This window comes from Cloeon dipterum, chromosome 3 (genome assembly GCF_949628265.1).
Source record: "Cloeon dipterum chromosome 3, ieCloDipt1.1, whole genome shotgun sequence".
NCBI classification, from domain to species: Eukaryota; Metazoa; Arthropoda; class Insecta; order Ephemeroptera; family Baetidae; genus Cloeon; species Cloeon dipterum.
In genome coordinates, this window is record NC_088788.1 from 15681482 (window position 1) to 15706244 (window position 24763).

The following is a 24763-nucleotide window of genomic DNA, read 5'->3' on the forward strand; positions in this document are numbered from 1 at the left end:
GTGAAATAACTTATTTCCGGTTTATACTGGGTGCAAAATACTTTTACTCAATTAAAAAACCTATGATTAAATTGAATCCAATCATCCGCATTTATTAAGTAGAAAACGTAGAAATCACTTATTTTTTACGGGTCTAGATGAAGGTCAAGTGCCACCTGTCTCGCAGTGATGTACATGTATTCATCTCGGTGCTTCTTGAACGCCTCCACAGCCCTGTCCCTGGCGGCTGGCCACGCGTACATGGACCTGAACACACAAAATCAGAACACCACAATAAATAAGAACTATTAATATTTTACCTGTAGAGGGGTCTGACAAATTTCATCCTGCCCTGGATGGTGGCGAAGTCGATGGCCTCGCCAATCTTGTCTTCCCACTTGGCCCTGATGCAAAGTCGCAGCCAGCGGAACTTGACCTCGGTGTTGCGCACGCTTTTCAGGTTGTACCACTCGTCCAGCTTGCGCAGCTTGTTTACTGAAATCACCTGCTCGCGGAGGCCCAGCTGGTCAAGGAACTCCCTTTGCTGAAGTGGTGACAGGTCTTTGAAGCTTGGGCCAGAGGACAGCGAATCCACCTCCTCTTCAGGACAGTTTAGCCACCTGTCTGCCAGCTTGGTGCACTCCTCCGATAAGGTCGTGTCATACCTATTAAGCCAAAATTGGTCTGTGTAGCAAAAACGGGTTGACTTTCATGACATTAAAAGAAAATTCAATTCAATTCAAATTATTCAAATTGAATTGAATTGAATCCAAATTCGCCTTTCTAGTTGCATTGTTATATTTATACAAAAGGGTTAATTTGTATTCATTTGTGATGAAATTTGCTATGCGGACTCTCCTTGTGGAGATGAATAGATTGCTACGTAATACTTTATCCACGTTTGGAATAGTGTTCAAAGTAAAATAAATCGGATTGGTTTGTTGATTGGAGAGAGTTGAAACTTTAAGAAAACAGTGATGAAAAGAGGAAAAATTAAATCAGAACAAATATTAATGAAGAAATCTTACTCAGGGATCACTGGCGGCATTCCGATACCGAAAAACCACGCTTGCCAGTCAACAGAGTCCAAGACAGCCTTCTTGCTCGCGAAGAACTCATACAGGAAGGATTTGAACATATCAGTGTCGATCGGTTGGCCCTTGAAGTGTTGGCAATAAGCCTTGACAAATGGGTCGAACGCGTCTACAATTAAATACAATAACTTCACAGATTGTAAGAAAGAATTAAAATCTACCGTTTCCTCCAAGAAGAGTTTCCAAGTAGAAGAGGAGAGTGTGGCCCTTTTCGTAAGGCACAGTGTTGAAAACGTCCTCAGGGTCGATGCCGATCAAGTCTTTCACCAAGGTAGTCTCGATTTCTGGGTGTTTGCTGTCTTTCACCTTTTGAACACATTCTATATCATTTAAAAATCTGAAAAAATCCTCAGCTTACCGTGTTTCTCAATTCGTTGAGTCCCAAAATAGCAGATAAGTGTCTGTGCTTCTCGCCGAAGAGCTTAGCCTCTATCTTTCTTTGCACAAACATAGTCCAGCCCTCGTTGAGCCAGAAGTGCTCGAACGTTTTGATTCCAACTGAATTTCCTGTCCAGGAGTGAGAGATCTCATGCGCAATGACGTCGGCCTGCGTGCGGTCTCCCACGACGCAAGTTGGCGTTACGAAGGTGACGCACGGATTTTCCATTCCTCCATAGCCAAAGCTTGGGGGTAGAATGAGCAGGTCATAGCGACCCCATTCATACGTGCCGCAAATTTCCTCAGCAAAACTCAACTGCTCCTCAGCCTTAACGAACACACGCGAGTTTAGTGTCCAATATTAACGTTTGATTAATAATTAGTTTTCTAGAACAAGTGATTGTGATTTAAATTGGCTGAATTGTGCAACAATTTAATTATTTGTATTTATTACTAACTGCTTTTTAAATTTTCCTTAATTCTTTTAAAGAAAGGATTGAGACCTGACTAAATTCCCAGGTGGCGGCATCAACATTCTCCTCTTCGCACCAAACGTTGATTCTCGGGCTGATGGTCCTGTGCGCGAGTTTGGCCACCACAATTGCAAGAAGGTACGATGGAATGGTCACTTTTTGCTCGTATTTGTGCCTTCTCTGAAAATATTAATTTCTTGTTTACCTACGAGACATTTTTAATTATTTGACTAACCAGGGAGGTCCCAGGAATAACCTGAGGATCACCACTGCTAACTGCACTCAACAGGACAGTCATGTCAGCGTCCGCATCCACTTCTGCCGTGTAGGTGAATTTGACAAAAGGCGTATCTTGGCACGGCAAAATCGTTCTGCAGTGGATCGACTAAAATATACTGCGTTAACTTATTTTTTTTTCGCTTGAAAATATTTTGAGTCACTTATAGGACCAAAGCACCGCAAAATAGTTCCATACCTGACACTGGCTGAACATGTAGGGGTGCGTTTTTCCTGAGGTTTGCTCAGGGCTGAGCCACTGCAGGGCGTACGCTTTTGAAGAAGTCTCATACTCAATAACTAAATCAAATTTCCTGGAAATACACAAAATTTTCAAGCTCCAGAATATCAGGAATCTCAAATATATTATATTATAAAAATAGTGCTTTTAAAATATTAATTTAAAATATGCTATATGCCTACTCGTTGAAAGATTTTTTTTCAAATTCTGGTCATAATTAAGCATACAAATCTCACTTTGCTGTACTTGCAGGAAGTTTGACAGTCAAACTTTCGCCAAATGTAGCAACTGTGGGTCCTTTAACAAAGTCCAAGGGGTTCCCACTCAGGTAGACCTTTTTGATAGTAAGATCCTTCGTGTCAAGAACCTATTTAATCAGAAGAGGAATCCAATTATAATGGTTATTATCAATCTCAAGTGTTTGCCTAATGATAACGCAGCACAAGTCATGTGTAAAAATAGTAAAAAACCCTTACCACTTTGTCAGCAAGGTCATTGACCTTCTCTAGGGTCAGGGTGACCGAACCTGCCAGGGTCTGCTTTTTGAAGTCAACCAGCCAGGATACATGGGCGTGCCGGACAACCACATCCTCTGTCAAAACAAAATTAAAAATATTTTAATGTTGACTCTTCCAATTTTCATGCAAGTCGTATTAATGACTTTTTTAAGCAACTAACCGGTATTGGCGAAGGAAGAAGGGTCATTTTTACTCAGGGCATCGATTCCCATGTTGCAGGTGTCAAATGTATTCTGCCTGACAGAAACACAGGTCGTCGACTCGCGCGGTGAAATATAAGAGAGAATAAGAAGGAATAATATCATGTATTAAATGGTGAGCCGGCAAAAAGGCTAACCCCTCCCTCTTTTTCCCCGTATAATTTAGATGTTAGTTCTCGAAATGCAGCGCCACAAAAAACGCGCGAAGAATATTCGGGAATGTGGGGAAATTTGGAAATTTTTAAGCAATATCAACTAACTTTGTTTTTTTAAATTTGATCATAATTTGATTTTAAAATTATAAGTTTGAAGTGACACTAGTGACACTTTTAATTACGCAAATTACGCCCAAAATATTTTAAATGCCTGTGGTGTATACAACGCCTGCTGAGCGCAAAGTATGCAATCCGTTCAGCACAAGCGACATGCCGATTGCATAAGTCGGCACGTCAAGGATTGCGCGCATGCGCTGCTACTGCACTGCGGGCGTTTTCTGAACCAAGGGAAGGGAAGCAAGTAGTGAGGACCAAACGCGAGAAAACAAACACGAGAACGGGGAAACAGCATAACTCTTGTTGCCGTGCGCATTCTCCCCATAAATTAACAAACCAAAAAATCGAGGCATGAGCCGCAGAAAGAAGATCAGGGTAAGGACCGAGTCGCTTCTAAAAACAAGTATGTAGTCTTAGAGCCACGAATTTGTTGTAATAACAGTTGGAGACTGACAACGCCGGCGAGGACGAGGACGGCGATTCTCCCACGATCGTGATGGAGAAGACGCGGAGCGATCGGAAGCCAACCCTTCTGCCGACAGGCATCGGCAGCAGGTACCAGCAAGGTGAAAAGAATGCAGCTGAGCGCCGTAATGAGCGATATTGCAGCGACAAGGGCGGTAATAAGGAGAGCAATTCGGCTGACGGCCCCAACTCGAGCGGGTCTTCGGTTAGGGTGCAGGAGCAAGCTAAGCTGGAGGTAAAGGACGAGCAGCAGCCCAAGGAGGAACAGCAGCAGACCGATCAGCCGGAGAACGAGCTGGACGACCTCAAGGGCCTCGACGGCGCCGCCTTTCAGAGCCGCTTGCCCTTTGACAAGCTTACGTCCACCGAGGCCACCAGCTTCCCGGACATTTCACAGGGTCCGCCGCAGACGCTCAAGACCTTCCTCCACATCCGCAACAGACTTGTTAGTATAGTTTGTTTTCTTGGGTTTCTTTTTCTTACGCTTGTTTTGTATTTAAATTCTGACTAATCAGACTATGGCGTGGTGGCTAATTTGAGACGTAGCAGTGCTGTGAAATTTGGACGGTTGAATTTTTTTAGCTAAATCGTTTCGGGACCATCAAATGAAATTGAATCATGCAATTTCAAGCCATTTGAGATTTAAACCAAACTCAAACCGTTTAGAACTGTTTTAAACTACCAAAAACGCGTAAATTCTAAAGGTCTCATCCACGTATTATTAGGCAACAACTGGCTTATCCGGTTGCAGCTGAATTTTGAGCCAGTATATGAGCATTTTTGCCGGCGGCTGGTGTGGCTGGCAAATTTTTAAAAGTGATATTTTAGGTTTGATAACGCTGAACGGACGGGAGGTCTATAGAGGCCAATTTTTAATCCGTCACTTTTCTTTATTTTTGGCCGGCAACTGGCACAGCTTGGCCACAGCCACTGCAGCTTGCAACTGACCAATTCGTCGTAATAACGTTTAAATCGGTCAAATATTTGGTTCCATTGCTGAAATCAGGTCTATATACTTAAACATTTAATATGTTGATGCATCAACACAGCAATGACAATGTCACAACATTGAGTGCTAACCAACATAATATTATTTAAAATGTTGACGCTCGAGGTTGTTTGTTTTATGATAGAAACGGACTTCATTCTCGTTGCTCTAAACTTATTTATTTCTCTGACGATATTCAGCGTCATAGTAGTGCCCTATTTCATGATAAAATAATAATACAAAAAAAGCAACCTAATAATATCATTCTAATTTTAAATTGAAAATTGAGTTAATGGCTCTACTCAAATCAACTAATAAAAACATTATTCTGAAAAAGTTAGACCGTTCATAAGAAAGACGAAAATTTCAGTTTTCTGGAAAAATGTGAAAGGTCAAAATACTTGCAAATTGTGTCAAAAATGACTACCTAAAATAAAATTGGAATCCGTCTTAAGCTGATTATTAAATTTAAAACATTTCTTATAGTGAGCAAATAAGCTTAGAAAAAATAATTCGTAAGTTGATACCAGTTTCAGAAGTGCAACACTTAAGATATTATTTTGATTTTTTACACAATACTTGAGAATTTATGTTTATTCATTTTTTTATTGGGGATGATATTTGAACAACGATTTTTTGCTGCAGTTGCAATTGTGGCTGCAGAATCCGAAGCAGCAGCTGGTGGCTGACTCGTCAGTGGGGCAAATCGAAAGTCCTTACAACACGGACCCTGCGTTCGTCCTCAGAATTCACTCTTTCCTTGAAAGACATGGTTTCATCAACTTCGGCATTTTCAAACGCATAAAGGTAAGTACCTGAACATTATTCAGCCCAATTAGACAATTCAGTTCTGCTCGCAGCCTTTGCCAACGAAGAAGTATGGCAAAGCCATTGTGATCGGCGCAGGCATTGCAGGATTGGCTGCTGCACAGCAGATGCAGCAGTTTGGAATGGAGGTCATTGTCCTTGAAGCAAGAGTAAGTTTAATGACTTATTTTTGTAAATTTTTAATTTATTATATTGATTAGCGTCTAGATCAAAATTGTCTACACAAACAATACTGTTGCTAAACAATAATGCAAATAATATTTGCATGATTTTAATTTATTTACAATTTTCTACCAATTTTTAATATCATTGGGAAAAAACTACTTTTTTTAATCAATGCATGACAAAAGAAATTTAACCATCTCCCCATTTTTCGTGATTTTATAGGATCGTGTTGGCGGCCGCATTGCCACCTTCCGCAAGGGCAACTACATCGCTGACCTGGGTGCCATGGTGGTCACCGGCCTAGGTGGCAACCCGGTCACCGTGCTTTCTAAGCAGATTTCCATGGAGCTGCACAAGATAAGGCAGAAATGCCCGCTATACGAATCCAACGGCAACACGGTGAGAACAAAGTTTATTTCAAACAGAACGAAATATCACTATTTGGCGAAAACACGAGTAGGTTTTCATGGAGTATTTAGTGGTAATATTTCTTGACTTATTTTATGAGCCACGAATTATTTTGGCGTCAACACGTTACTTGTACAGAAACGAAAACAGAAAAATTACACGCCGCTTTCGTTGTGCTTTCTGAAGCAGCAGCCACTTTCTTCTATCTCTAAATTGGTTGGCAACTCTTGCAGCGTTCCGATAAATCCAGGAATTTTTATGAAACATTTTGTCAAATCTGGTGACATTCGGGACGTTGCCAGCCAGTCAATGCTGACACTGTCATATTGCACCTTAACTAACTGTGTGTGTGTGCGTGCGCGTCACTGCTTGCCTGCTTGCCCTGCGCTGTGTTGCCTGCTCTGTGACTGAAGGCGGGCGGTGTTCAGGTTCCCAAGGACAAGGACGAAATGGTCGAGCGCGAGTTTAACCGGTTGCTTGAGGCCACCAGCTACCTCTCGCACCAGCTCGACTTCAACTACACGGGCGGCAAGCCCGTGTCCCTCGGACAGGCGCTCGAGTGGGTCATCAAGTGAGTCATTTTGATTTATTTGCTTCAATAAACTGTGAACTTGCGTTATTTATCAGGCTGCAGGAGAAAAACGTCAAGGAGAAGCAGGTGTCGCACCTGAAGGCCGTGATCGCACTGCAGGAGAAGCTCCGGGCCAATCAACAGAGGGTAATCAGATCAAAAAATTAATTAAAGCCTGATTTTAAAAAAGGTAGAAAAGACAGTCTGTTTTTTTTTAATAAAAACTTAATTTTTTCTATTAAACTTTCCTCCAATATAAATCCCAAGGAAACGTTATAACGAGTAGTTGATCACAGCCTAATAAAATTCGACTATTTCCCAAAGATTCTGTCTAAATTTAACAGCCCTCTACGAAGTGATTTAACTCTTTTGTTATTATCCTACTACATAAAATTCTCTAATTCTATTTTAAGATGATGACCACCAAGGAAAAAATTGCCGAGCTGACAAAGCAGCAAAAGACGCTAGGCGAAAATAAGAACCGAGACATCACACAGGAATTTGTTCTGCGTTCAAAACAGCGCGAATTAAACAACGAGTGTCGTGTTAGTGCAGATTTGTGAATTCAATCTCGTTGATTCTTGAACATTTCACTCTCTTTTGAGAAGGAGTGGGACCAGCTGCTCGAACAGCAAAAGGAGATTGAGGAGAAGCTGCAGGAGCTGGAGGCATCGCCGCCGAGCGACGTCTACCTGTCTTCGCGGGACAGGCAAATCCTGGACTGGCACTTTGCCAACCTTGAATTCGCCAACGCCACACCCCTGTCCAACCTGTCCCTCAAGCACTGGGACCAGGACGATGACTTTGAATTCACTGGCAGCCACTTGACTGGTATTTAGACTCTGATGAGTTGAGAGTTTTAATTCAACCATGTTATTTCACAGTCCGCAACGGATACTCATGCGTGCCGGTGGCGCTGTCTGATAACCTGGACATCAAGTTGAGCACTGCCGTGCGCCAGATCAGATACAACAGCTCTGGAGTGGAGGTCGTCACCAGCAATGCCAGGAACCAAAGCAATGCATTCACATACAGAGGTAGGAATTGTTTTAAAACAATAATTTTTATTATTCATGGAAAATATTGACAAATTAATTTGAGGCTTAAAAAGCCATGAAGAAAAATCGAATCTCTACAGTACAACATATTACAACTATGTATTTTTTGTCGAAAAATATCAAGTTCCGAAAAATTTATGCCTTCATTCATGGTTTTATTGTTTTTTTCGGGCTTCGATCGCGATTTAAAACAGTTTTAGTGAGTCTTCAGTGTGGCTTGGAGTCATATGTATAACTGAATAATATATTTGTTCTCACTTAGCATAAAAAAATAAATAATACGTAAAAAATACTATAGTAAACCTTCTGAATTTCCCAACCTTATTTTGGTTGATCACATGATTGACGCAAAACCTGATGCTGAACTCATTGTTGTAGCGGGGGTTGCGTGTTTTTAAAGATCAAATCAAATTATTGTCTTCGCCAGGATTCGCAAAAACCCACTGCTTTACAGAAAAAATGGGGATTCCGTAATTTTTCGTAATATGACTGCTGAAATATAAATTTTTAAATCAATTTCATTGCCATCTGGTTTTAAATTCGTCCAATAATTTTTCATTTTCTCTGTCTTATTTATCTCAAGGCATGATATTTTAGGATCTTTAAATAGGAGAAAACTTGGAAAATGTGGGCTGTTTAGTTTTTGCGCTAAGAAAACAGGAGTGCATTTTATTGCATTGCATAATTTGTGAACCCTGGTTTTAAAAGTTTACTTGGATTTATAAAAATTTTTCAAGCTGTATTAATTATGTCCGAACAGCCGACGTGGTGCTGTGCACGCTGCCGCTGGGCGTGCTGAAGCAGTCGACACAGCAGCAGCAGATGCCGTCCGGCCTGCCGAACACGGTCCAGTTTCATCCGCCGCTGCCTGACTGGAAGGTGGCTGCTATCCAACGCCTAGGCTTCGGCAACCTGAACAAGGTTAGTATACCCCTTCCCCTCCTTCGGCTCTGAACACATTTTTGATGACAGGTGGTGTTGTGCTTCGAACGCGCGTTCTGGGACCACAACGCGAATCTATTTGGCCATGTGGGCAGCACGACCGCCAGCAGGGGCGAGCTCTTCCTCTTCTGGAACCTGTACAAGGCACCTGTGCTGCTTGCCCTGGTAGCTGGCGAGGCAGCCGCAATCATGGAGAACGTCAGCGATGACGTCATCGTCGGCCGATGCATCGCCGTTCTCAAGGGCATCTTTGGCAATGCGAATGTGCCACAGGTGAGCTGTCAATATGTCAATCTCCTTCCCCATCGCCTCAAAACATCTTTTTGTATTTTAAAAGGTTTTATTCAGGGCTGCAAAAATAGGATATTTTTTTACGCAGTGTTTGCACTATGCTATTTGTCTATTACCGCGCAAGAACCCTATTATGGTAAAATTGAGGACAGAAAAATCATTTTTAAATCATGATTCTTCAACGCAGTAGTAGTTTTTTTAAATTAATCACAAATATATTTTTCATTTGGCAGGAAAAATTGAAAAATATTTCGACAATAATTTTTTATGAAAGATTTTCCTATTCTAAATCTATTATGGCAAAATTCCATAGACTCCCGCACAAACGGGTTAAGTTAGAACAACAACATCAATTCAATATTTTTATAATGAATTATTTGCAGCCGAAAGAAACGGTTGTAACCAGGTGGAGGGCCGACCCTTGGTCAAGGGGCTCTTACTCTTTCGTGGCCGTTGGTTCGTCTGGCAACGATTATGACATCCTCGCCGCCCCTGTAACGCCGCCGCCGAATCCTGGATCACAGCAGGCGCCCATGCCCAGATTGTACTTTGCTGGTAAGTACAAAACTAAAGAAAAAAATGAAAACACCCACTTCTTGGTGTAAAATGCTGCTGCACCTGCAGACACACTTGTAAAAATATTTTTGTCATGAAGATTTATTGAGTTGAAGTGCAAGAAATTCAGATTTACCTTTTGTACGCTTCTGTAGGATTTTGGTATGTGGAATTTTTTTAATATTATGTACCAATAAATTAATAGTGTATATTTTACAATTTTACTAACACAAAAAAATGTGAAAATAGGGACTTCAGGAAAACCACTGGAAAGTCATCATATCCATTATTGTTTACCCTGACCCTTATGGAACCTTCTACAAGCTATAAGATTTTATATAAAAAATATATATATTTACTCACCGTTTAAGATAATTATGATTAAAACAAAAGGATTTTTGTGTTTCAGGCGAACACACGATTCGCAATTACCCGGCAACGGTGCACGGAGCCTTTCTGAGCGGTCTGCGCGAAGGCGGCCGGATTTCAGACCAGTTTGCTGGCTGCCCATACACGTCAGCTCCGGGTGCGGTTCCCGCCCCTGCGGCCTCCGCGGCCGCCCCCTCCCCTGCGGTCGTGACGTAGGCTTAAGAATATTTGTCTCTCTCGCACGCATTTCTAGTATTTATTTTCACCATTCCTTGGAAGTGTATATCTCTCAATTAAAAATTGTAGTCAAATTATTTTATTGCGTTTTCTTTGTCGATGGTTTTTTCTTAGATTTTGAGCAGCAAATTTTGCTGAAAAGCCAGCTGAGGAATACGGGTGGAGCAAGGAGAACGGCGTAGACGTCCCACAGTCCTAGTTGGAGCCAGTTGAGATCAGCGCCAGCCGACCGCAGGTGATCAGAGGTCTTGTGTCTCAGGGCGTACTCGACCCAAAAGACAGCCCTCTCCAAAGGCGACTCGGGCTGGTCTCTGTACTGCGCTGTCCTAGCTCTCGATGCTTCTTTCAATCTGGAATTACAATTAATAATCTCAAACTATTTTTTATTTTTGCATTGCCTTAATTTTTTGTCATTTTAGTAAATTTTATGGTCAGGAGTTGAAAGGATTTAAATTGAATTATAGTTAACCATACTATCACTCATCATGCAGTTGAAGCAAAGTGTGAATTAGGCATGTGTAGCATCAATTCAAGAGGAACTAATATATTAATATAAATTAACCTACAGTGACATGATTGTTTTCATATTTTACATGTTAAACAATTAAAATATTTTTTGAAATTTTTTTACCTACAAAAATTACAAAGATTTTGGGCGTTTTTTTATTACCTTGGGTTGTAAAGGGCCTCGTTGAGAGCCCAGAGCACAGACTCTTTGGTGACGTTGTTGAAGTCGAGCAGAATACCAAAGCCGCCGTGCTGTGCCTTCTTCATATTGAGCGTCTGGTCGCCAAAAATGGGAATGCCAACCAGGACGACGCCGTGCAGGGCCGCTTCCTGCGCGCTCAGCAGGCCGCCGTGCGTTATGAAAACGTCTACCTTGGGATGGGCTGTAAGAAGACATTTTTATCATGTCAAAGTGGCAAAAAAAATCTACCGATTCAATTTACAAATTGCAGACCGTATCATATCTCTTCCAACCTAATGGTTTAATTCTTTCATACCAAGGATCTGCTGCTGGGGCAACCACTTTGCCAATTTAAGGTTGGGGGGATGTGTGAGGGTAGCGGGCAGCGAGTCGGCCTCCCACTTCCATAGCACCCTCTGCTTCAGCTGAGCAAACGCGTCGACGAACGCTTTGACCCTGGCCTCGCCCATCTGCTCGCTGCGAAGGTTGCTGCCCATGGAGAAGTAGACGACGCCGTGCTCGGCGCCGTCCAGGAAAAGCCGCAGCTCGTCGGGCAGCGGCCGGACCTCACTGCGAGAAACGTGCATGCCACCCACCTCGACCACGTTCGGCAGCAGCGGCCGCGGGTAGTTGAGACTGAAGTGCTGGTTCACCAGCACCACCGCCGCACGCGACTCCAGCTCCAAAACGTGGGGCGTCTCTGGCCCAAATAACTGAAGACAATTTAAAAGAAAACTTTTTCAAAAAAAAGGCTAAACATTTACCAAATAATAAAAAAATTTCAATTTATTTTAGATAGATTTTGTTGGGTTTTTACTATTTTTAGCCAATTAAAATCTAAACGGTATAGAAAGATGCTAAATTAAATTTTCCACGTCAGGAGATTTAAGCCCTAACCCCTATAAAATTTATTAAAATATTTTAACGCTATTTTGGTAAATTTGAAAGAGACCGTTTTGCTAATGGTGTCGTGTCTGGGGAGGTAATAGTAGAAATGTCCAAGGTCCCAGAGGGTGGTCATCACGACGTTGGTCATCCTCTCGGTGAACGTCATCTTGTGCGTGTATTCGAGCAAAGGGTTGGGGTAGTACGAGAGCGGCGTAGGGTTGGCCAGCGCGTAGTTGTGCCAGTGGAAACCGCCAAACGAGCAGAGCAGCACCAACGGCGCCTGATACACGGGATTTAATTTATCTACTAATAAACAGTAATCAAATAAATAAGTTAACTGTTATTATTGAAGTAGAGTTAACAATTGGTTGCCTTTCTAACTTAAACAAAAACTTATTATATAAAATTATGGTTGAGATTAATGATATTTTAGGTGAAATATTTTGTTCCAATTTTCAAACAGTGTTAGGACTGTTTTTACTTTTTTCCCACTCGATTTTCTTGCCAATAATACCGCATTTGAAGGATTTTCAATTCTAGACTACACAATGTAGTTTCAATTTTTTTTTAAATAAAAGGCAAAATTTCCAAAATTTAGATTAATTGGTACCCTAGCGAATTTTGAACATTTTTAATAAAAATGTAGCATTTTAGCCATTTGAGTAATATTCCTGGTGTTTAATTTTCCCATGCTCATAAACAGGATCAAAACTATGTTGTTTTAGATAAATTTACCTCTAAAAAAACATCTGGAAACAAAAATAAATTGAAAATTAAATATGAAATAAAAATATTTAAACGCAAAAAACTTCTGCTACATAATGTAATTTTTTATATATGTATTGTTTCTTAAAATTTATATTTTGCATTCATCATTTTTAATATTCAAAACAATTTTTGTAGCTTAATGCTTAACTCGAAAATTCAGGAAAAATTTATATGATTTTGAGACAAACCTTAAAGTGGTGTGCCAGCCCGTAGAGACCTTCATTGAGGAACTGCTCAACGATGACCAAATCAAAGCCCCTCTCATCTTGGAGGACGCGGTGGAAGGCCTCGGAGCCGGCCACGGTCTCGGTCATGCCGAGGCCCTTATTCCAAACGGTCACGGCCTGCTGGAAAGCGTTCATCTCGAATCGCGAGAACGAGTGCTGCGTGAAGATGGAGCCGGCGAAGTCTGGCATCAGGTCGACGTCGGTGTAGTTGTGCTTGGCAGCGTCGGGGAAGGACGACACGACCACCAGCTCGTGGCCTCGGGCGGCCAGCGCGGCGGCCAACGCTTCCAGCACGATGGCATGGCTTCGCGACGGAAAGGGGAAGACGGCGAGTATGCGGCCACCCTCGCCACCGGACGCCAACATCCACACCACCGTCAAGAAAACTGCTCCAATGCAACGCATTTTCTCTGAAAATTACATGATTTTTTTTATTTAGTTCCTTTTTGAACCTTCTGCTCAGCACTTCCCGTGGGCTTGAGCTCGCACCGGGTCCCACGAGCCGAGCGGATAATATGAGGTCCGAGTGGCCGCAGAGGGGCTTGGGACCAAAATGTGGCTTTTTTTCGCCTCCCCGCACCGAGGTCTTTTTACTGAAACGCCAGACTTTTTTGTCCCTTTCAAGCCTCTGGAAAGGTGCGAAAACTAGCAAGTGGCGTCTCCAAACCTGTTGAGCTATTTGTGCGCATTTCGAGTCACCTTTTGCCATCTCTCTGACATTGGGTAGCTGCAGTAATAGATCCCAGAAACACACACGATCAAATACCTATAGAGACATCCCATTGCTTTGACACTCATAAAAATTCCATTATAATGCGAGCCAACGGGCTAGTATGTTATATTTAATTAAATTAACATAACGGTTCTGGAAAGAGGCCACGCATTTTCTTTTTACCAGAACCCGACCTCATATATTTGATATTAATGCTTCAATTTGTTGCAACAGCCACTTTTATTTAAAAAAAAGGTATAAAATGGTGTTTCCATCAAAATTAAATCAACATTTTTTATTCTTACAGCCAAAAATTAATTTCTTTTAATTTCATTATTTTCTAAAAGCAGAAAGAGAAGTCAGGATTATTTCGTACATTTTAATAAATTTCTCTTTTTATGTTGAATGCATGGTTAATTTTATTATTTTATCCTTTGGTGTAATTGTAATGTGAGTTGGAGATAATCAACACACAGCCCTTAACAAGTTAACAACTACGTTTTTTCTCAGATGAAGGCATTGCCAGAAACGTTGAAGTTGAGCCTAGGATAGTGTCACTTTTCAAGATGTGCGTGACCTTGTTTATTCTATTATTTTTGAAAAACAAAAAAGTTCCCGCTTGCCGGTTATTTTAAGCAAATCTTATCTTTTTCCACACGAGCATGTGCAAAGATAAATCGTTACGCATGCTACACTTTAAGCGTTGATTCGTGATCATTGTTTATATATCATAATAAATTCAATTTTAAATATTGATGCACACGTAAGATCAGATTTTAATTAAAAATCAATGAAGGAATACGGAGAATGCGTTAAATTAGTTTGAACATTCAACGATTTCCAATTAAAATTAAACATTTATCACATACATATTAGGTAAGTAATTTATAAAAAAAATAATTATTTCATTAGCAAAAAAGTAATTTTTCTCACTGCGTGCACTCCTTTTATGGAACAAAATACAGACGAAAGCAATAAGGAACTCAAAATTCATCCCCTAGTTAGAGCGAGATTTTTAAACAATTTACTTATATTCAAGAGTGTGTTGGAGATATAATATTATACCAATATAATTGAAGGAATTGAGCACCAGCTGGTTCAAGCACCTTCAACAGACTGAGTTCACGCATGCGTCTGCGAAGATGTGAAAGAATATTTTTTAATCCCAATCATCTCTTGGGATTGAATCATAAGATACAACGGGTTCATGCGGTCCGCGTAGATTTAAACTCTAAATCGCATCACAAACGCTCCTCTACAGAAATATGAAACAATATATAAGTCAATTAATATCTTTTTATTTAATTCAGTGCCAATTTACTGAAATCAACTAGAATAAAAATTGCGATATAAAATATTGACTGAATAAGCAGGTTTACAGCAATACGTTTTTTGATCGGTTCACCTCTTTTGAGATGGGCGACCAACTAGTAGCAAACATCTCGCAAAAACTCCTTGTTCCGAAAAAAAATCGTGAACGAATTATAAATTATATGGTTGGAGGGAGCCAGTCAATGAAAGGACCAGTCCGTTAACAGGGCTTTTTATTGAAATGCTAGAAATTCGTACCGTGAAATTCATTCACGCGGTGCAAAAAAGGTGCAAACCATCAAGAAGCCAGTTGGAAAGATTTCGCAATCCTCAAAAATCCGAATGGACTCGTTATTGCAATGTAAGATAATCAAATGTAATAATTGGTTTGCCAGTAAAAGAAAACAATTGAATTATTTAACCTGCCAATGTGATGTTTTGTTTGTTTGTTTGCACGGAGAGGAAAATTCGGCCCCATTACAGACAGTGAGATCAAAGGTTTCAAACCAGTAATTATTAATTTAATGGGTTTAGTGCAATTTTCATTCCTACTAAAATGTTTTTTCAGATGCATTTGGCTTCATTTATAAGTACATAATTTTTTCAACTTGACTGACCGGTTTAAAATTGTAGAATTTCACATTATCCTTTTATTTTAATTGTTTAAGATTTGAACACCCTCTGATCAAAACGAACAAAAGCAAGAGAGCGAGAAAAATACAAGGTTCTCCGCACTTTTCGGCAAAACTTGTAGTGACAAGATTGCAATCGTTTTGATTGACATGTTTGCCTTGCACCACTCGCGCACCGTGGAGACACATAAGAGTCCAAAAATAGCTGCAAGCAGTAAATATGATAATTCGGAAAAAAGCGAGACCAATTTCCCAAGAAGACAACTGGAGGGGAAACTATATAAATTGCTTCAAAACTTCCTAGGATCAGCAGTGACAACAACTGCCTCAAACCAAACGCGTTTATTCCAAAACTGAAAAGTAAGGACTAGAATTATAATGATTTCTTTTCTTTACCTTATTAAACCACTATCATATGGAATTTTTCTTTTTGCAGTGGAATACGTGAATGCATCGGCCAGTTCCAGTTTTAACCAATCCGCCATTGAGTCCATCAATCAACAAATCAGTCAAATCAACTTTATCCTCGATGAATTCTACCTTTATACGATGGGCATATTCATCAGCTGTGAGTTTTATTTGACTTCAAATATCCTGCTTAAACAGACTTATTTATTTTTGCAGTGATGCAAATCGGATTTGGTTTGCTCGAGGTGGGCGCCGTGCGCTCAAAAAATTCCACAAATGTCATGATGAAGAACATGATGGACTCATGTAAGAGATAAATTAAATTTACAGGATTTCTTGCCCAAAAAATGTGATGAAAAATTGTTACAAACTATTCAATTTATTATTTTTGTTTTCTTTCCCAAAAAATTATTTAAACCGTGCTTCAATTGAGAAGGAAAAATTTCCATTTCTGGAACATTTTTTCAGTTCTTTGCGGCATCGTGTACTGGTTGTTCGGCTTCACGCTGGCGTTCGGCACAGGCAACTCGTTCGCTGGGCTTTATCCATATGTGGCTGGATACAAGCTTGCTGAGAAAAAGATGTTCGCCAAATGGTACTTCGAGCTCTCCTATGCCAGCACGCCGGCCACCATCGTGTCCGGAGCCGTCGCCGAACGTTGCCATTTCATCGGATACCTTGTCTACAGTTCACTCATTTCTTGTGAGTTTCTTTCTATCTAAAATAGCTTATGGAGATTTTTCACAGACCCATATTGTAACTACTATGTTAATTTTTTAAGAACTATCAAGCAAGAATATTCAATCTGAATAATTCCCATAAAATGAGTTCCCCATGGTTTTACTAAAAAAACACTTGAAAATTATCTGGTGAATCTACAAAATAAATAAATAATATTTTATAAATTTTTATTTTGTGGCTTACAGGTATTGTGTATCCAATCGTGTGCCACTGGGCTTGGACCGAGGAGGGCTGGCTGAAGCAGTTGGGCTTCCAGGACTTTTGCGGCAGCTCGGTTGTACACATGTGCGGTGGTTGCTGCGCCATCGTGGCTGCCATCCTGCTCGGGCCACGTTACAACCGGTGGGATAAGAAGAATGAGAATGATTCAGATGAGAACTTCAATGGACACAGCTCTCCGGTAACACCTCGTTCTCGTTCATTCACTAAATAAATTAAAGTTAGAAACCATGCAAACATTTGTTGCAAAATAAAGCTGAAATTCCAATTCTATATCAGCAAGGGAATTTATGGAGTTGTGATAAAGGAAAAATTACTCGCGACTGATCACAAAATTTATAAGGTTTTAATTAGAAAAATTTTACCTCTTTATAGAATCATAATTTTTCCAAGATTTTAAGACCATAGAATTGAAATAATTTTAAAAATCGTGCAGAGAGAACAGCTGGATCCATTTTAATCATACTATCTTCCTCTCTGTCTTCATTTTTTTAAATCATATTACCCTGTCTGGAAAACGTTAGAAAATGTTTTCCATTTAGATATTTTATTTTCCAAACAGAAAAAGTTCATTTAAAAATTACGGATTTTAACGTTGAGCTTTTTTGTGTGTGTTTTTCTGCCTTCGATTACGCAAAGTAAAACTCTGTCACTTTGAAACTGACTTCGCACCACGCACATCGATCCTAAACGTTCTGACAAGTTGTCAGCTATTTCATCAAACTCGAAACCTTTCCAGTACCTTTTTTCCGCTCCATTGTTTTACAAACATGCTTAAACTATCAGAAAAAAATATCAGAGTTTGAAGTGCATGTTGACGAGATAATTTTTTTGCATGAATCTCCGCATTTCACCCCCTGGGGAGTTTCGACTGCTGATAAGAACGCTTATGCAACACTGATATCCTAGCTTTGTGTTCAAGTCCTGCTGTCAGAACTGTCACAGAGAGTCATCAAATTTCTCATTGCTGATCTAACTTTTTTAATTTATTTTTTTTCTCACAACGTGGAGTATCTTGCTATCTAGTAATAATTGTTATTCAAAAATTCATTAAAAGTTACACTATTTTTTCATTGAAAATTTTTATGGTGTCTTCACGGCTAGGAAAGGATGCAATAATTTTTTTAAAGCTTTATGCTGTGTTTAAAATTATTTAATTTAAACAAATTTACAGAAAAAAACAGATTTGAAATATTTATAAAAAAATCAGCTGGTCTTTTTATTTAAACAAGTTAAGTATATTTTATTTGTTTATTGACTCAATTTGTAACCAATACAATGTGTCAATTGACTGGCAGATCAGCGCGCTGGGAGCGATGTTGCTGTTCACGACGTTCCTGGCGTTCAATGCTGGCTCCGTGCTGCACATTTCTCAGCCAGGCGACGTCGAGCTGATCGTCAAAATCATCATCGTGTCGCTGCTGAGCACGTGCGGCTGTGCCACCACCACCCTCTTCATCAGCAAGGCCGGTGGCTTCAACCCGACACCCTTTAAGGGTCACGGCTATTGGAGCTTTTACCACACGGCCAACGCGGGCCTCATGGGCCTGGTGAGAAATTTTTCAAGAAAAAATTTATGGAGATTGGAAAATTGGGACAATTTTTTAAAGCAATCAGTAATTTACTTATGTTAATACATTCAATTCATTATATATTCGCCCCTAAATTATTATGAAGTTTTCTCTAGAACAATTTTGATGACTGATCTGAAACGCCTGCCGGCAGGGTGTTGATTTTTATTATTTTTTAATTAGACTAAACTGCGCAAAACCAATTTCCTCTTTTACCTGTCTGCTGAATGTGCACTTTTGTGAATGATATGTATAACGAGTTAATAATTTAGGTGATTAGCTGTGCAAGCGCAGACTCCATTGAGCTTTGGGCTTCCTTAGTCTTGGGCTCATTGGGCGCTTTCGTCTACCTGGGCTTACACCACCTCACCAGGAAACTTAAAGGTGACCGACATAAAACAATCATGTTTAAATTAATATATATATATATATATATATATATATATATATATATATATATATATAATTCCAATTTTAATTGCAAGGATATTTATGGAACACAGAATTACTGGCAGAATTTTTTTATAATATATTTTCAAAGTTACTTTGCTATCAGCTAAAAATAAATAGTAATTTTCTTTTTGACAATTTTTTGTGGCTATCCCACATGAAAAATATATCAAAATTGAGCAGAAAAAATTGCATGAATTTTTTAATTTCATTTTTTTCAGTGGACGACGTGATCAACGTGATCCCAGTGCACTTCGGCGGCGGTCTGTGGGGAATTCTGGCGAGTCCGCTGCTGAAGAACGACGCGCTGCCTGGTCTTAACGGCACGCAGGCCGGCATCTACCTCGGCTACAACATCATCGGAATGCTGGCCATCGCAGCCTGGTCCATGGGCTGCGCCTTGATCATCTTCGTCCCGCTCAAGATGATGGGCTTGCTTCGCTCCTCGGAGCACGAGGAGATCATAGGCATGGACGCCGCAAAACACAACGAGCCGGCCTACCAGTACACCATCAAGGACATCGACCTCGGAGAGTACAAGAAGCTTAGTAAGCAATGTCAACTTTTGTATTTAGAAAAGGCGAATGAAAATTTCAAAGATCCTAACACACACACACAAAGAGCTCTAAAAATTATTATTTTAAGACTTTGGCTTCGGTTATTTTTTCAATAATTTTTTTGGGATTTTACAAAAATTATTATTTGTTTTAAAGCCTTGCACAATTTATAAATTTTTGTCATTGCAGTCGAAACGAGTGGCAACCTTACGCCGACGACGCCGCAGATTTTCAACTTCACCACCGGTGGCCGCATTCCGTTCAACCGGCAAGAGTCGCAACAAATGCCCATCATGGCGTGACAGAACTTCAGATTAATCTTAAGGCTCCACGTGTGATTCTATTGAGAAAAAAGACATTTTGAGTACACCGGAACCTTGAGGCTCAAGAGAGTACTTTCAAGGGCCATATTCATTTAAATAGTGAAATTACAAATTATATGTTTTCCTTTGAAAGGATTGTGTAGTACCTGCAAAGAATAAAGGTTGTAGTTATAAAGACCACTTTGCTAAATGCAAATTATTACTTTTTTAAATTTTATTTACCAAAAAAAGAGTTTCAGAGAGACCAAAAAATCAGCTGTTCCGAAATCGTCTAAACGCATATATTCCCGATTTTTTAAGAAAATATCTCAAAGTCACCTTTTCCAATCGGATAGGACCTAATTGAAAAGCACGCGCGTCAAGGCTGTTTCACAGCAAGAAATGTATTGCAATTTCGGTCAAAAGTGCTACAAAAGTTAATTTTGCAGTTTTGGAATACTATATATCCATCTGCCTAGATAACGCACAGATAAAAAGCATTTTGGCGCTCTTATCCCATCGCCTAAAAGGTTTTTCAATGCCGCGAATCCGCTATATATAATGCCAAGTTCGGCCTGATCCCTCACTGTCAGTGGAACAAAAAATGGACGAGGAGTTCGCTTTTAACTCGACTGTCTTTCATCTGATGAATGAGTCGGCGCTTTTGCGCTCAAGACTCAACGACATGGGCACCCAGGTGGACAAGTTCTTTACCTCCATCATGGCTATCGTTGTCATTAGTGAGTAAAATCAAAATAAGTTTAAATAAAATTTATAAAATACTTTTAGATTCTATGAAACACAAAAATTAAATCCGACAAATCCGTCGAGTTGTTCTTTGGCTTTGTTAATTATCACGGAAATGGTATTAATCATAAATATCTGATTTTTGCCTTCCATATTTGAGTTTTTACTTTACCTATTGATTTACTTATAAAACAAAAAGCGGAAAAATATGAAATTTTATGGTTCAGTTACTAAAAAAATAAATGTATTACTAGTTCTACACACGGGATTCGGATTTCTGGAAGTGGGCTCGGTGCGGTCGAAGAATGCGACTTCCGTCGTGATGAAGAACATGCTGGATTTGCGTGAGACAAATAAAAAATACGCTCAATTGTGTCAAATTTTATAGACATTTTCGTTAGTGCTTGGGGCATTTGGCTACTGGATCGTGGGCTACACTCTGGCGTACGGCCGCGGCTCGGCCTTCCTCGGCATGTACCCGTACATCGCGGGCCACAAGCTGGGCCAGGAGGCGCAGTTCGCCAACTGGTTCCTCCAGTTTTCCTACGCCATCACCTCCTCCTCCATTATCTCGGGTGTCATCGTCGAAAGGTGCACATTCATCGCCTACCTCGTCTACAGCGTCTTTACCACAGGTAAACAGCAATAACAATAAAAATCTTGATTTTATATAATTTAGTTATTTTATTTTTAACTCGGTTTTCCATGTTGGAGTGAAATAATTTTAAACCGTAAAATATATTAATTTTTATTTATCCTCCATTAAAAATACTTAAATATTTTCAAGAGGAACACAATCTACAGAAAATTCGTTTATATGAAATAATTACTTTTTACGTTTAACTAAAAACATTATTATTTAGCTTCAAAATGTTTCTTGGTCGAGCGGGTTGCATACTCCGTGGTCTGCAGGCGTTTTAACCTCTACTATAATTTTGTTCTCAATTCCAAATTGGTAATAATTTCAGCGGTGACTTACCCTGTCGTGTCGCATTGGGCGTGGTCTCCAGAGGGCTGGCTGGGCTTGTTGGGCTTCAAGGACTTCGCGGGCAGCGGCGTGGTGCATTTGTGCGGCGGCAGCTGCGCCGTCGTCGCCTGTGTACTCATCGGCCCGAGGCGCGGCCGCTTCCCCAAGAAGGCGGATGCCGAGTTTGATGGCCACAGCACACCTGTAAGAGCCAGCGTTCAAATCCCCGAAAAATTTAAAGCTCAAATAATAGCTTAACAGGCTGGGAGGCGCGCCGGAGCCGACTCGGCACCTTTCCAGCGGCTTTAGGGACAAATGTCTAGCGTTTCAATCAAAGACCTCGGTGCAGGGAGGCAAAAAATGGCCACATTTGGGCTCAATTTCCTCTGCGGCCACTTGAGCCCTATTTTGTCCGCTCGGTTAGCTCAAAGCCCACGGGATGAGCGGAGCATAGATTTTTAAATTAAAAGAAACAAATTGATCGAATAGATTTATTTTTCATAAACATAATTGTTTGTAATTATCCACAACTACAATTTTTTTAATTTCTTGAATTTCTTATATTTATTGTTTTGTCATTTTGGTTTGGATTATAGTGAGAAGAGAGAATACATTGTTTAATTCGCAAAGATATTCATTTAATTTTATGGAGCAAGACTTCATCACTGTTTTATAAAAAAAACATGAGCACTGCTTCGATTTTTGCAATTCTTGTACAAAATAATAATGAAAAAAATCGCTGGTAAATGGTGGTGAAATGGTAAATATCTGAATTTACTTAAATATCAAATAAAAAAATCATAAGAAGTAAAGTTTTCGTGAATATTGAATATCCTTGATTAGTTGAAAAAGACAGATGAGTGTTATAGTTTTTTTTAATAAATTTGTAGTCATTTGCTTTAAGAAACAAAATACAATCATACACAATTTAAAAGTACAAATTTAAATTTTGTTTGTTCCACAGGCGGTAGCGATGGGCGGCATGGTGCTCTTTGTCGGCTTCCTGGCGTTTAACTGTGCCTCGCTCCTGCACATCTCGCAACCAGGCGATGGCGAACTCGTGGCCAAAGTTATTGTAAACACGGTGTTGTCCGGATCGGGCGGCGTCATCGGCGGCCTTCTCGCCTCCAGGCTCGGCTTGCTTGGCGGTGACAAGTACTGGAGCTACCTGCACACCCTCAACGTTGGTCTCTTTGGGATGGTAAATTATAAAGAAAAATGTAACTAAAGTGGTGTTTTAAGTTTGCTGTGGAAAAATGAGAAAAGCTCGTTTTTTCTATCTTTGACACAATAAATTGTATTTTTGCTTCACACCGTAATTTTATATTCTTAACTTTAAAGGTTTCTGTTTGTGCGAACTGCGATGCGGTTGATATTTGGGCTGCTTGGGTGATTGCCCTCTGTGGTGGAATAATCTACAGCGGAATCGTCAGACTTTTAGAAAAACTTGAAGGTATAATATACGTTTCCCGAATTGTAATTTCTTATTCCAGATTTTAAAAATTGACTCTTACTATAGAGCAAGCTTATCAACTCAAATTTATTTATTTGAAACCAATTAAATAAAGTTTGATTTTAAGAAAACAATTTTAAAAAATAAAATCAATGCTGCACGCGATGTTGGCAAATTTTTGAAAAATCACGATCTTTTGCATAAGTATTAAAATTGCATATCATTCGATTCGTCTCGCTGAGCGGATTTAAAAAATTTAAGGTTTAGTGAAATCTGAACTTTTCAAGAAATGATAGTAGTTTGATTTTTTTTTTAAAGACGTGGATCTAAAGCGAACCACAAATAAACCGATAACTGCATTCCTTTATGAAGTAAATTGTAAAATTGGTCACACGACAAGTTTAATTTTAATTTTCACTGACAAATTCTTTGAATGTGTAGTGGACGACCCTCTGAACGCAATTGCGGTGCACTTCGGCGGCGGGCTGTGGGGTCTGCTGGCGAGCTCGGTGCTGCGCGAGGAAGCATTGCAGGACAACGTGAAGGCGGGCCGCTTCCTCGCTTACAACTGCATCGGCGCACTGGCCATCGTCGCCTGGTCAATGGCCATCACGGCGGTCATCTTCGGCTCGCTGCGCTACGCCGGTGTGCTGCGGCCCTCTGAGCAAGACGAATGCGTCGGCATGGACCTGGCCACGCACCACGAGCCCGCCTACGCCTTCAAGCCCGCCGACGTCGGACTCTACCAGCACCACGGTCAGTAATATAACTAAAATAAAAACCCGTAATGGGTTCATGATTCTTAAATGCAAAATTCAGGAAAAAGTGAATTTTATTTGAAGTAGAGATGTATATATTATCTAACACAAAATGTAAGTCATTCATACATCGAAAAATAAATTAAATAAAAAACTGACGCTATAACAATTTCATTTTGGCGGTAAGTTATTTATATTTAATGCAGTTCAAGAAAGGGAAAATGCAATAATAGGACAATCACAGATTAACTCGCATTACACCGTTGAGGAAAGACCGCAACTTAAGAAATAAACAAGCACGAAAAATGCGTCCTTCGATCATTAAAAAAACCTTTGTTTAGAATTATCATACTTTGAATTAATATTCAATCTAGATATTGATTTTTTTACAAAATTATATCAAGTTTCTGCTCTTCCAGAAGACAAAGCAGAGGAAGAGGAGCCACTTGCGAGCGTTAGCGGTGCTGCTGCACTGCGACACAAGAACGTCGAAGGCGGCTTGACTGACCCTTTCCTCGCCATGACCGGCTGCAATATTTGAAGTTTAGGCATCAAGAAGAATTGTGAATAAACTTTAATTTTGTGTGTTAAATATGTACCAGAGAGTGGATTTAGCACATTATCTTTCTTTTTAATGCACTGTTTGCGTCAAATTTCAAACTTAATTGTCTTCATCTAAAAAAACGAACTAACTACTGGAATCTCCATTTAGTTAGTTCGCTTCAAGTTCGTTTATAGGGAATCATCATAATAAATGATTTATTTCACCAACGAAAAGCAATTATGGGCTGTACAGTAGTCTGTATAGGAACTCTTGTTGAACTAAAATATGTGTAACCATTAAGCAAAAATTCAATTGCAACTCATTGCAGGTCTTAGTAGCTGGTTTGACCATATCTAGATTTAATCGTATTATATTAAATAACTGTATCCATTTCAATAGCTCAAGAATTATTGTCTCCCCAAAATCATTTCTAGAAACAAGGTCCTTGTATTCTTAAATTTCTTGAAATTTTACAGCAAAATAATTTTTAGTGTAACTAGAACTTCCATAGA

General features: G+C 39.9%; 5 protein-coding genes across 7 annotated transcripts; 3 read left to right on the forward strand and 2 right to left on the reverse strand.

Annotated features, from left to right (window-relative positions):
- Positions 1–66: 66 nt before the first annotated feature.
- LOC135940212 (leukotriene A-4 hydrolase-like) lies at positions 67–3281 on the reverse strand. The gene is made up of 11 exons (XM_065485014.1): positions 3120–3281; positions 2918–3033; positions 2678–2808; positions 2400–2514; positions 2160–2309; positions 1955–2104; positions 1432–1779; positions 1235–1379; positions 1008–1182; positions 300–644; positions 67–246 (listed from the first exon to the last, which is right to left on the reverse strand). The coding sequence occupies exons 1-11, from the start codon at positions 3262–3264 to the stop codon at positions 126–128; spliced, it is 1941 nt and encodes a 646-aa protein (XP_065341086.1). The 5' UTR covers positions 3265–3281; the 3' UTR covers positions 67–125.
- Positions 3282–3655: 374 nt separating this feature from the next.
- Su(var)3-3 (lysine-specific histone demethylase Su(var)3-3) lies at positions 3656–10385 on the forward strand. Of its 3 annotated transcripts, XM_065485012.1 has the most exons (15): positions 3656–3806; positions 3874–3986; positions 4041–4341; positions 5530–5691; positions 5745–5861; positions 6100–6276; positions 6699–6856; positions 6913–7003; positions 7270–7401; positions 7465–7687; positions 7741–7893; positions 8675–8835; positions 8887–9129; positions 9531–9702; positions 10112–10385. In XM_065485012.1, exons 1-15 carry the CDS (start codon positions 3783–3785, stop codon positions 10285–10287), a joined length of 2403 nt encoding a protein of 800 aa, XP_065341084.1. In that variant the 5' UTR covers positions 3656–3782; the 3' UTR covers positions 10288–10385. The 3 variants fall into 3 exon arrangements, with proteins under 3 accessions (XP_065341084.1, XP_065341082.1, XP_065341083.1); XM_065485010.1 differs by having other exon boundaries at positions 3874–4341; XM_065485011.1 differs by having other exon boundaries at positions 3874–4341; positions 6714–6856.
- A 2-nt stretch (positions 10386–10387) lies between these two features.
- On the reverse strand, positions 10388–14706 carry LOC135940215 (UDP-glycosyltransferase UGT5-like). Its single transcript, XM_065485017.1, has 6 exons — positions 14657–14706; positions 12841–13289; positions 11949–12164; positions 11313–11709; positions 10979–11198; positions 10388–10658 (listed from the first exon to the last, which is right to left on the reverse strand). Exons 2-6 carry the CDS (start codon positions 13282–13284, stop codon positions 10388–10390), a joined length of 1548 nt encoding a protein of 515 aa, XP_065341089.1. The 5' UTR covers positions 13285–13289; positions 14657–14706.
- Positions 14707–15749: 1043 nt separating this feature from the next.
- Positions 15750–19999, forward strand: LOC135940639 (putative ammonium transporter 1). Its single transcript, XM_065485610.1, has 9 exons — positions 15750–15894; positions 15971–16102; positions 16159–16248; positions 16411–16644; positions 16869–17083; positions 18201–18452; positions 18746–18857; positions 19145–19471; positions 19670–19999. Coding segments are annotated over exons 1-9 (1476 nt in total). The 5' UTR covers positions 15750–15893; the 3' UTR covers positions 19783–19999.
- A 365-nt stretch (positions 20000–20364) lies between these two features.
- LOC135940883 (putative ammonium transporter 1) lies at positions 20365–24733 on the forward strand. Its single transcript, XM_065485979.1, has 8 exons — positions 20365–20522; positions 20784–20873; positions 20931–21164; positions 21498–21700; positions 22461–22697; positions 22838–22949; positions 23391–23705; positions 24127–24733. The coding sequence occupies exons 1-8, from the start codon at positions 20387–20389 to the stop codon at positions 24246–24248; spliced, it is 1449 nt and encodes a 482-aa protein (XP_065342051.1). The 5' UTR covers positions 20365–20386; the 3' UTR covers positions 24249–24733.
- The last annotated feature ends 30 nt before the right edge of the window (positions 24734–24763 follow it).

What these genes read in the sequence shown, in the direction of transcription:
- LOC135940212 (XM_065485014.1), bottom strand. Translation starts at nt 3,264, where the DNA reads ATGATATTATTCCTTCTTATTCTCTCTTATATTTCACCGCGCGAGTCG. An exon ending in TTCTTCCTTCGCCAATACCG is followed by an intron (nt 3,034 to 3,119) that starts GTTAGTTGCTTA and finishes TTGTTTTGACAG; the next exon opens with AGGATGTGGTTGTCCGGCAC. An exon ending in CCACCTGGGAATTTAGTCAG is followed by an intron (nt 1,780 to 1,954) that starts GTCTCAATCCTT and finishes GTGTTCGTTAAG; the next exon opens with GCTGAGGAGCAGTTGAGTTT.
- LOC135940215 (XM_065485017.1), bottom strand. Translation starts at nt 13,284, where the DNA reads ATGCGTTGCATTGGAGCAGTTTTCTTGACGGTGGTGTGGATGTTGGCG. An exon ending in ACGACACCATTAGCAAAACG is followed by an intron (nt 11,710 to 11,948) that starts GTCTCTTTCAAA and finishes AATTGTCTTCAG; the next exon opens with TTATTTGGGCCAGAGACGCC. An exon ending in GCCCCAGCAGCAGATCCTTG is followed by an intron (nt 11,199 to 11,312) that starts GTATGAAAGAAT and finishes GTCTTCTTACAG; the next exon opens with CCCATCCCAAGGTAGACGTT.
- LOC135940639 (XM_065485610.1), top strand. An exon ending in ACGCGGGCCTCATGGGCCTG is followed by an intron (nt 18,453 to 18,745) that starts GTGAGAAATTTT and finishes TTAATAATTTAG; the next exon opens with GTGATTAGCTGTGCAAGCGC. An exon ending in CCTCACCAGGAAACTTAAAG is followed by an intron (nt 18,858 to 19,144) that starts GTGACCGACATA and finishes CATTTTTTTCAG; the next exon opens with TGGACGACGTGATCAACGTG.
- LOC135940883 (XM_065485979.1), top strand. Translation starts at nt 20,387, where the DNA reads ATGGACGAGGAGTTCGCTTTTAACTCGACTGTCTTTCATCTGATGAAT. An exon ending in ACGTTGGTCTCTTTGGGATG is followed by an intron (nt 22,698 to 22,837) that starts GTAAATTATAAA and finishes TTAACTTTAAAG; the next exon opens with GTTTCTGTTTGTGCGAACTG. An exon ending in CGGACTCTACCAGCACCACG is followed by an intron (nt 23,706 to 24,126) that starts GTCAGTAATATA and finishes CTGCTCTTCCAG; the next exon opens with AAGACAAAGCAGAGGAAGAG.